Genomic DNA, 10,816 nt, shown 5'->3' with positions numbered 1-10,816 from the left:
TTTTTCAATTAGACCATTAGAGACCCATTAGAAGATTCATATTAGATGGGGTTGTACATGTCTTGGAGCATCTCCAATAATTTGCTTTATAAAAGTGTCCCAAAAAATTAAAAATAAATATATTTCATAGAATTTATGACATCAACAAAAAATGGTAAACATGGAGGTCTAGGACCCACCCATGAGGGTCTGAACAGCATATGTGAGGTTCGGGGTCCCACCTACATGATTTCGGACCTGTGATAGTAGTTCCTGAGCATTTTCACGCTTGGGACATGTGGCAACAATAGACTTGTCCTCGAGCGAAGAGCGAGTCCCAAGGCCAGTAGTCATGTCAGATAGGTCCGAACCCGTCCGACTGCTTAGTTCCTTAGTACGCGGTCAGAAGTAACATGCTGATCTCTGCCTTGCCACAATAGGAGTGAGTACGCAGTTACGGGTACCGACACTGCTAATCTACTTCGTTCGTTTAAAACGGAAAATTTTGTGAAACGTTCGTTCATTTAGATCTAGATTAGGGGTAAGCCTGACCTATATTTTTAACATTTTTTTAAATGGGGAACCGTTAGAGCATTTTTTTATAGTTTGAGCTCTATAATTTAATTTGAGGCATGAAGATAAATTATTGTTGTAGATGCTCTCATTCTAGAGGGAGATAAGACATAAGTCATTGTTGGAGATGCTTCTATAATTTAATTTGACTGCTGGGCCGTTTATTAGCCAAAAGGCAAGCAATCATGACTGGGTAGACAAGCCTCATAGCATCATGGTCATCGATAATATTACTATAGAAGCAAAACCCAATATATATAGTGTGGTACGCAATCACGAACACAACAGTCCAAACCTACACAATGAACCCATGAAAATTATTCTTTTGTTAACTACTACTAGCACCACCCAACAAAATACTCCGACCAGCAAAGAAACCAGGAACCATGGATTACATGCAGAATCATCATCATTTCTTCTTGGCAGCCGCCTTGGTCACCTTGGCTCCCGTTGGGTCCTTCTTCTCCACGCTCTTTATCACGCCGACCGCAACCGTCTGCCTCATGTCGCGAACCGCGAAGCGCCCCAGTGGAGGATACTCGGAGAAAGTCTCCACCACCATGGGCTTCGTGGGGATCATCTTGACGAAGCCGGCGTCACCGTTCTTGAGGAACTTGGGGGCGCTCTCCAGCTCCTTGCCCGACCGCCGGTCAATCTTGGTGAGCAGCTCCGAGAACTTCACGGCGATGTGGGACGTGTGGCAGTCCAGCACCGGGGCGTAGCCGTTGCCGATCTGCCCCGGGTGGTTCATGATGATCACCTGCGCGGTGAAGCTGGCAGCCTCCTTGGCGGGGTCGTCCTTGGAGTTGGAGGCCACGTAGCCGCGCTTCAGGTCCTTGACCGCCACGTTCTTGACGTTGAAGCCGACGTTGTCGCCGGGCAGTGCCTCCTGCATCGTCTCGTGGTGCATCTCCACCGACTTGACCTCCGTCGTCAGGCCCGTGGGCGCAAAGGTGACCACCATGCCGGGCTTCAGGAGCCCAGTTTCCACGCGGCCCACCGGGACGGTGCCGATGCCGCCGATCTTGTACACGTCCTGCAGAGGAAGCCGCAGGGGCTTGTCCGAGGGCCGCTTGGGCTCGTTGATCTGGTCCAGCGCCTCAAGGAGGGTGGGGCCCTTGTACCAGTCCAGGTTCGTCGACCTCTCGATCATGTTGTCACCCTCGAACCCAGAGATGGGCACGAAGGGGATCTTGTCCGGGTTGTACCCCACCTTCTTCAGGTAGGAACCCACTTCCTTGACGATCTCGTCGTACCGAGCCTTGGAGTACTTGGGGGTAGTGGCATCCATCTGATTTAGCAATAGTTCGTTTAGTTTGCAGTATATACAGATAAAATTGCAGTATAATGCAGTACAGACAAACAGATAGTAGTCATTAGCTTTCATTGCGTACTGGAACATAGAGCATCAATCGAACTTTCAAAAGTACCTTGTTGCAGCAGCAGATCATCTGCCTCACACCAAGAGTGAAAGCAAGGAGCGCATGCTCACGGGTCTGGCCGTCCTTGGAGATACCAGCCTCGAAGCCACCAGTGGTGGAGTCAATGATGAGCACCGCACAATCAGCCTGGGAGGTGCCGGTGATCATGTTCTTGATGAAGTCACGGTGCCCAGGGGCATCAATCACGGTGCAGTAGTACTTGGTTGTCTCAAACTTCCACAGGGCAATGTCAATGGTGATGCCCCTCTCGCGCTCGGCCTTGAGCTTGTCAAGGACCCAGGCGTACTTGAAGGACCTCTTGTTCATCTCGGCAGCCTCCTTCTCAAACCTCTCGATGACACGCTTGTCAATGCCTCCAAGCTTGTAGATGAGGTGGCCGGTGGTTGTGGACTTGCCGGAGTCGACATGGCCAATGACCACAATGTTGATGTGAACCTTCTCCTTCCCCATGGCAACGGGAGCAGCTGACTAGAAAGCTGTATTCACAAAAAAAAGGATATATATAGCACGCAGTCAGGCAAAAGTTAAGATATACTACAATTAGCAGTTGAGAGGTTGGTATTTTTTTTAGAACAGTTGCGGCGATTCATTGACTAACATCAAATTAGAAACACATATGTACGTAAGCAGACTGGTAGATTAATTGTTCTTTTGTTTAGAATAGCAAAGACAACATAGTCAGTCATCAAGAAAACAGAGACCGTGCAGTCAGTGTTCACCCATCTGTAACTAGTAATTCATACCAATGAAAAGCAACCGAGCAAGACAAATCAGAGCATTCAACACAACTGCCGAATGAATACATAAAGATAGATGCAGCAGGAACAAATAATATAATATACTAATTAACCAAGCTATACAAGATGCCATGCTAATAAATATAAGTAGGCAAGCAAACATGATGTATCTAAACCAAGAATACACAGACAGATATTGCCTAGCAGGCTATGTGAGTGAGTCTGGCAGTGGAGCGAATTAAACAGGAGATGCCGAAACTAAATTGAAGCACCCAATAGGATTCGAACCTATATCAGAATTATATCAACTACAGTATACCACAAGGCCCGGTCCCACGGCCTCACCCGAGAGGATAGGAGATGAGACCCTCTGTTTTCACCGTTAGAAGATGGGAGCACCAATTTTAGTTGAATTTGAATTTAATCAGGTGGGCGATGCGATGATATATACTGTATAACTATTTGATTTGGTATATCTGCTTTATTATAAAAGTGGAAGAAAGAAAAACGATTGGTAGCTTAGCTAGGTGCGCGACATAAGAGCAACACTCCTAGTAATATATGCGTGAAGGACAAAAACTAGGGAACAATTTACAGAACTTGAAAGCCTAATAATGAATCGAGCATCAAACAATTCAGACAGAACTGAATAGTAACAACTGAATCAAAACCGTGAATTCAAGCACCCAGTGCCTTACCTCGACGGGGTAAGTCAACAGACAGAGCCGGGGGAGGGGAGAGGAGGCGGTCGAGGTGGGACTGAACGGTAAGGGAGGAATGGATGGCTCTGTTTATATAGCGCGCGCCTCAGCGCCGCACGGTCACCGGCCGGTCCGGCGGCTAGGGTTTGCGAGCGAGTACAGTCCTCGAGCTTTCGTAGCGCCTACGAACGCCCTGCCTTGACGGCTACCCTGCCCTAGGCCCACTCCACCACCGCTGCTTCACGCGCCGGTCACTCGTTCTCCGTGCCTTATCGTTTTCTTTTCTTTCGAAAAAACGGCGCTTCCTTTCCTTTTTCTCATATCAGAAGAACAAAAAAACATGTGATGAAGGATGGCGCACTTTGCTACGATGCTAGCGGGATTCTGCTTGTCAGAACCGATCTCTGTCTGGACTTTTCGGTTGTGGTTGAATGCATTAGAGATAATAGTTAGTATCTAAAATTAGTTAGAGACATCAAACATCCTAACTAATAGTTCAGCTATTAGTTATTTTTAGTAAATTAGCTAATAGTTAGCTAACTATTTGTTAGCTAGCTAATTCTACTAGTATATTTTTAGCTAATTAACTATTAGCTCTAGTGCATTTAAACACCCCCTAAAGCATGTTTCTACAATAAAGGTTTCTGTAGAAATCATTCAAATCAACATAAATACATAATCCACCAAATTGTTCCGATAAGAAGAATCCGTTGCTTCCTAAATATTAAGATCGTGTAGACTCCTTTGTCTTCCTCCACATACAAGATCCGTGATATCCAAATTCTTGTAATAGCTAGATTTATATATATATATATATATATATATATATATATATATATATATATATATGTGTGTGTGTCGTGTTCAGCGGGAATTGAAATTGTGTTTAGTTTAACTTCTAAAGTATGCTTGGTTTAGATGTAAACTGTGAGAAAGCTGATGTGTAATGTCTGCTGTAAGAAAATTGATGTGAGAAAAAAAAAAGTTAAAAGTCGTTTGATTTAAACCGATATGAGTTATCCACAGTAAACATATTGTATATTATTCATATGCATTTTGTTTAGCTATATATCTTAATCAATATATCTAACTAAATAATCGATTTTACATTTGTGTTATTGATATTTTTACAAATAAATCAATTTTACAATTGAATTTTAATATTCTATTAAAAATATTTTAGTTTATTCATTGTAACGACTTAATTATTTTTAACCATATTTGGTTTGCTCGGATAATCAGCAAACACAATGCCCAAGCTGCTTTTATATTTGTACCATAGAAAAAAATATTTTTTCAAAATAGCTGCAGAAAAATTAATTCAGCTTGTGCTTTTTAAAGTAGGAACAGGTGCAAAAAAAAGCTAAACCAAACTCACCTAAACATTATTCCTACTTTTAAGAAACATAACCCCAACAAAAAGGTGGAACCTCAAACTGATTATCTAGACAAAGCTCCTCTGCTTTCGCGTAGTCCAATCTTCTTTTTAGCACATTAGATCGTTTTTAGCTTTTAGTTTTCTATTTTTCGAAATGGCTAAAAATATAGAGATGTTTTATAATTATTTTAAAAAAGATAAAGATAGTTAGTGAGCACGCTTTATAGTTATTTCCGTCGAGCAAGTTTTAAGGGCTTTTCAGGAACAGTCCTAAGATAATATTGATATTTAAGGACACACGGTATTTTAGACAAAAAGTGTTTGTGAGATACTTATATACTTAGCGATATAAACATCTGTTCTATATATAGACTTGAACCCCTTGGCGGAGCTTTGGCTCTAGCTTTTATAGGATAGCTTTTATAGGATCCACAAAAAGGAACGGAGGGACACCTTCATGCGGAGACGAACCGACAAGGATGAACAGAAGGAGGAGCTCCGACAGAACCGACAAGGATGAACAGAAGGAGGAGCTCCGACGAGGACCAAGAGACCAGAGCACTACCAAGCCAAGACTTAGATGCAAGTGGAAGCTTTTCAGGTTAATTAAACACCAATTTTGCAGGAAAACAGTCCACTGTTTGTCAAGGGACAATCAACAACACACACAAGGTGAAAAAAAGAATAGGAGCTGCCCACAGCCCACTTGTCATTTTCTCACGCTAACACTAAAAGCGGCGGCCATGTGGGCTGTGGCCGTGAAAAGAAAACAATCTCTTGACGGAGATAAAGGATCTGTCCCTCTTGTGTTTTGGCTCATCGCTCATCCACTGGAGTGGGGTGTGACCGTGTGACTAATATTTACATATAGAGTCACATGGTTCTACTCGAGAAAATGGCAGGGCTAACGAAGCAAAGTCCTCGCAGGCGGTGGAGAACAGATAGAAGAATCGTCATCTCGGGGAGAAGATGGTGGCCAGCCCCTGGTCCACCGTCAGCTGGATGGGCGGGCCGTACGCCATCAGGTGCCCCGGCTCGTCGCCGGCGCGGGAGTGGGACCCGTCGCCCCTCGCGAGCACCTCCCCGTCCGAGTCGATGATACCGCCCTTGGTGCTGCTGCCCACGCGCAGGCCCGGCTCGATCCGGATCGCCTTCACCTGCCGTTCGTCAGAGTTGCCCAGCGCACCTCGTTATGCTTTGATGACAGAATTCATGGACAGGGCGAGTACAACGCATGGTCATGGACTAAAGAAGCAACGCACCTTGAAATACTCCACGCACGGCGAGTTCACGTAGGCGCCGTCCTTCATCTGGAGCACGAGCCCCAGAACATCCCACCGCGGGCAGTCCTTGATTATAGCAGCATCCAAGTAGCCATCCGCAAACTGCATGGCAACAAACAAGAAAGGGTCAAAGCTATATGGAGCGCAGTGGAACCGCGGGGCACGGAACGGCGAGAGACTGACCGACCTCTGCTTTTGGTGCTGCCATGGCATCTTCGCTAGCGAAAGGAACATTGCCGAGCCAGACTGAAACGAACGGACCGTTCAGCGATCTCCATCTAAGATCGGCTTCTTTGATCGACGGGCCGACATAGCCGCACGTTTCACCATTTTTGTCAGTTGCCCCGCTAACCCCATTTGTTTCATGACCGGTAGTTTGTTCCACGGGATCACCAACTTCTTCATATCCTGGTGCTGGAACAAAAAGGATGCGCCCATTGTACCGTCGCAGGTTCAGCATGCGGAGTAGGAGCTGGAAAGAAGTTGTATTGCACATGGCAGAGCACAGTGTGAGCTTCTACAGATCCAAAAATACCTTATAAACAGTAAAATAAAGCTATAAAGGCGCTAGAACGGCTTATGCAACATGATATCGCTATACCCTGCATCTATTATTATGAGCATTAGGGTGTGTTTGGTTTGGCTTTGGCTTTTGCTCCCTAAAAGCCAAAAGCCAAACAAAATGGCTGAATCCAGGAACCACCTTTTTCTAAAAGCTGATTTTCTCTCCGTGTAAAATTGAAAGCAGACCTATACCTGCTTTTAGTAGTTTTTGGGTTGAACTGTGAAAACATATATAAAAAAACTTTTAACGGCTTTTAGTGGTTTCCACTAAACGGTTTTTTGCTTTTTAACAGCTCACAACCCACAACAATTTTTTTCACAGCTCACAACCCACATCTTTTTCCACAGATACAGCCCAACCAAATAGACCCTTAGAGGCTCAACCAGCATATTGCAGAAGATTCATTTTTTTTCCAGGTACGTTAAACGGTAACCATGAGATTTTCTTTTATCGCTACAATGCATGCATGGACCATTTACAATAATCAAAAAGCCATTTCCTGCAGTTAGGGTTTGGAACTAAGTACTAAAGCTAGAGATGCATCGGTCTCAATGCTGTCAAGCAGGTGCAAGATCAGCCAGGCAGATCCATTATATAAAAAAAGGACAGAGAAGCATATAGATATGAAAAATAAAATCAAGTAGTTGATATAAGTTTTTTTAAAAAAAGGTTGGTACAAGCTTTAAGGATAGAAAGTATACATAAAATTCAAGGCGAGCACTTCCCATCCACCTATACTTCTCCGATTCAATATCAACATCAGCCACCAGACCTGCAGTTCATATATCATTTTCAGGCTTGTCAGTTGTCAATTAAATTTTACTGCGGCAAAAGAGAAAGTGATGGAGCAATCTCTGAGGAAGGTGGTCTGTGTTCTCAGCTGTTGTTTTCAAATAGTTAGCATAGAAATTATATGCTGCATACCCCATGTAAGCATCAGGACACTAAAGAACCTTGTGTTTCCCTGCACAACAGAAGTAACATCAAGTGCACGTTTATGACCTGTGAAACAGAAATAAGCTGCATCAGCAATTGTTCAAACATATAAATGGGTGAGATAATGAAGAGAGATGATGTGGCTGCTGGATGAAAGGTGGCAAAAAACGAGGAGAAAATACTGGCCTCTGATGATTGCAAACACAGCATTAGATACAGAGAATGGTTCACCAGCAGCATGCAATAGAGATCGTGCCATTCCATTTCCAGTACCTGTTGCACATTATATTATGTGAAAAGTCTGCCCAGAGCACTAATGACAATAAAGTGCATAAATGCTATAATCTGAACAAAAAAGTGAAAAAGCTACAAGCTACAACTAATCTTGGTTAAACGACTTATGTAATGATCGCATATGAAAATGAACCTAAGACACAGTACTACTCACTAATGTGCATCATTGCATCCATATGATAAGGGAGCTGCTGTGATAACGTACCTGCCGGAACGATCCCAAGGGGCACTTTTATTGCTGTTTCCCAGTCCTCCCTCTGCAGGAGACCATTGACAACCTAAAAACAAAATAAAATAACAATAAGAGAAAGAACCAAAACATAGCAAGCAAGCAAGCAAATAGAATCAACGGTGCTCAAATATATGAAACCGTGCGAATTTTCAGAGCATAACAAATTGCAGAGAATTCCATTCGCATACGAAAAATGTGGTTCTTTGCTAACCTCTACCATCACACCATCTCCACTGACACAAATGATGCCATCATACTTCCTAAGATCAAGTGAACGTGCGATCTCTTGAGCATGAAGCCGATGCTTGGTTTCTAAACATGTTTCACAATTTGAAATTAGATAGAGAGTAATAGGCACCACAATTACAAGTCCAATTCCAAAAATACGATGAATAAACACAGACCACCAGACCTTGCATCGTATAAAGCACGCCAGAAGCTTCAATGAGGGGGAGGACTTCATTCTGGAAAATACTCCTTCCACTTCTCTTTCCACCATAAGGGTTCACTATAATGAACAATTTCTTTGGCCGGCCTGTGGCAATATTGCAGGAGGAATACCTAAGGGGCCATGAGTAGGTAAAACTGGTGTTCCAAATTCAGTTGTTAATCTACTATGCTTTTCTGAAGGAGTTAGAGAAGCATGAGCTAGTACCAACTAGAAATGGAACAGAATTATGAGCACTAGATCAGCACTATCGATGATGAATAACTGAGCAAAAAAGGCCAGCTCCGATATTTTGCGTTGATAGCTAGGGATGCAAGCATCCCATGTTCTAAGTCATTGGATCAACCCAGAACTTGATAAAATGAACTAGAATGGCATGCCACATAATTAATTTAAGGGGAGAAATGAACCAAGATAGGTGACACACAAAACACCGTTGAGTACACACTTGCATCCTACAAGTATGATAGCTAATGCAACACTCAAGGGTGATTTTAAAAGGAAGTTGTATAGAAGAGGGAAATTTGGATCCATACCATTAAAAGATCACCACTTTGGATCCATACCATTACTATCTCACTTACATGTGGGTCCACATGAGTCAATGACATGTGAGGTCCATGGTATATATCTAAAGTTTGGATCTTTTAATGGTATAGATCCAATTGTTCCTACAGAATATGCATAACATTACTACTACTGCAAAGTATCACTGCTGCGTTGCACCAAATGAACAGGCACCATTTAGACAGACGTACACGATTCCGATTTGCTCAGGGTTATAATAATTGGAATGCAAACTTTGTGGGATGCACACCATCAGCAACATGCCCATCTGAAGCCAACCGTGGAAATTTGAGTAGACCAGATACTGAAGAAAGAATCCATGGAGAATTTCAAACTCTGTAGGACTCTTGGCACCTAGCATACTACTAGCATTTGTACATTTGACGGTTGACGCTTTGACCCAGGGTATGCCCAGAAGAACAGCTATTCAACCGCACGATTTCACGCATTAAGAAAGATCTGTGCACGCCTATGACTATGACCGTTGCAATCTAGAACCAATTGCTTCAAACTATTATTGTTGAATCGAATCAACCTAGATATTCTCTTCTGGTTTTGCTTTGATTTCCCCCCTTACTATCAGGAGCAGAATTTTTTAGCTCTCCCAGCTATGAATCCAGTCAACCAACTACTCAAGTGCGCCACGCAACTACCGCGGCCGCCGCCTACCCGATCACGAACCAGGCGTCCACCAGGCAATGCCAAAACTCCAGCCACGGATTGAACTAAAGAACAATCGCTGAGTGATCACATCGATCAAATCACGAGCCATGCACGATTCCCATGATGTAGGAGAGTTTTTTTAAAAAAAAATAGAGGAGGATCGAAATAATCGAATTACAAGTTTACAACTAGCAGAGTAACAGCTGATACTGATTACCGAGCGAAGCGAGGCAATCCCTGATGATGTCCCCCCAGCGCAGCGCGGCATCCTCGGTCTCCATCTCCACCACGACCTCCTCTCTCCTCCGATTCCCATCCCCTCCTCCCCCTTTCCCATCACCGCCGCCGCTCGCGGTAAAGGTCGCGAGTTTGAGCTTCCTCCCGTCCACCCGGCACCCGAGCACCTCCGACTCCAGCTCCAGCCCCCGCTCCTGCCCCTCTCCGCCGCCGCCGGTGTCGGCGGGGCGCCACGTCAGCTCGCCGCCCCTGAGCGTTGCCTCCGCCTCGGTGCCGTTGACCCGCACTGACGCGGTCAGGACCTCGGCCTGGAGGTTGGGATCGGCCATGGAAGGACGAGGCGGGTGAGCGTGTAGCTTACTGGGAAGCATCGATGGGGTTAAAAGCGAAGATAGCAGAGAGGTTCGGGAGTTCTGGAGCCTGGAGGGGAGGTGGACAAAAGGTGCGTGGTTGGGACGGTTAATATATACTGTAGTTTTTTCGCTGGCGCCTTTCGTGTGGAGTATACGTGTACATGTGTTATATGTGTATGGTGTTTTGTATTTATACGAACGGTTCAGAGTGTGGGAATTTTAGATGATGTTTTGGTAAGAAATCCAGGTGATCTTGAACAATTTATGGGCCTGTCCGAGCCTTGCACAGAGTTTTGCTGAGTACTAGCTCGCAGCTGCCGCTTTAGCTCAAGTGCACTGTGCACTTTCTGGGATCAGAGATCACCGCTAAGCCTCTGCGACTGCGAAGGAGGACGAAGGATGCTACGTGGAGTTCTTTGGATCGATTT

General features: G+C 44.4%; 2 protein-coding genes across 3 annotated transcripts; both read right to left on the bottom strand.

Moving 5' to 3' along the window:
- Positions 1 to 759: 759 nt before the first annotated feature.
- On the bottom strand, positions 760 to 3,499 carry LOC100284707 (elongation factor 1-alpha). The gene is made up of 3 exons (NM_001323371.1): positions 3,430 to 3,499; positions 1,983 to 2,470; positions 760 to 1,843 (listed from the first exon to the last, which is right to left on the bottom strand). Exons 2-3 carry the CDS (start codon positions 2,442 to 2,444, stop codon positions 962 to 964), a joined length of 1,344 nt encoding a protein of 447 aa, NP_001310300.1. The 5' UTR covers positions 2,445 to 2,470; positions 3,430 to 3,499; the 3' UTR covers positions 760 to 961.
- Positions 3,500 to 5,386: 1,887 nt separating this feature from the next.
- On the bottom strand, positions 5,387 to 10,472 carry LOC100383275 (Sphingosine kinase 1). 2 transcript variants are annotated; one of them, XM_020540649.3, is made up of 10 exons: positions 10,016 to 10,472; positions 8,533 to 8,681; positions 8,332 to 8,432; positions 8,094 to 8,166; positions 7,781 to 7,867; positions 7,583 to 7,660; positions 7,360 to 7,430; positions 6,281 to 6,565; positions 6,073 to 6,195; positions 5,387 to 5,967 (listed from the first exon to the last, which is right to left on the bottom strand). In XM_020540649.3, exons 2-10 carry the CDS (start codon positions 8,537 to 8,539, stop codon positions 5,764 to 5,766), a joined length of 1,029 nt encoding a protein of 342 aa, XP_020396238.1. In that variant the 5' UTR covers positions 8,540 to 8,681; positions 10,016 to 10,472; the 3' UTR covers positions 5,387 to 5,763. The 2 variants fall into 2 exon arrangements, with proteins under 2 accessions (XP_020396238.1, NP_001348912.1); NM_001361983.1 differs by having other exon boundaries at positions 5,405 to 5,967; positions 8,533 to 8,655; positions 10,016 to 10,453.
- Positions 10,473 to 10,816: the final 344 nt, after the last annotated feature.

This window comes from Zea mays, chromosome 7 (assembly GCF_902167145.1).
Source record: "Zea mays cultivar B73 chromosome 7, Zm-B73-REFERENCE-NAM-5.0, whole genome shotgun sequence".
Lineage (NCBI taxonomy): Eukaryota > Viridiplantae > Streptophyta > Magnoliopsida > Poales > Poaceae > Zea > Zea mays.
Note: the sequence above shows the minus strand (reverse complement) of the source record. Positions and strands in the feature narration are given on the sequence as shown.

Coding starts and splice junctions, on each gene's coding strand:
- LOC100284707 (NM_001323371.1), bottom strand. CDS start 2,444: ATGGGGAAGGAGAAGGTTCACATCAACATTGTGGTCATTGGCCATGTC. Junction 1,844..1,982: donor TGATCTGCTGCTGCAACAAG/GTACTTTTGAAA, acceptor TTGCTAAATCAG/ATGGATGCCACTACCCCCAA.
- LOC100383275 (NM_001361983.1), bottom strand. CDS start 10,406: ATGCTTCCCAGTAAGCTACACGCTCACCCGCCTCGTCCTTCCATGGCC. Junction 8,656..10,015: donor GGATTGCCTCGCTTCGCTCG/GTAATCAGTATC, acceptor ATATTGCCACAG/GCCGGCCAAAGAAATTGTTC. Junction 5,968..6,072: donor CGTGCGTGGAGTATTTCAAG/GTGCGTTGCTTC, acceptor GACGAACGGCAG/GTGAAGGCGATCCGGATCGA.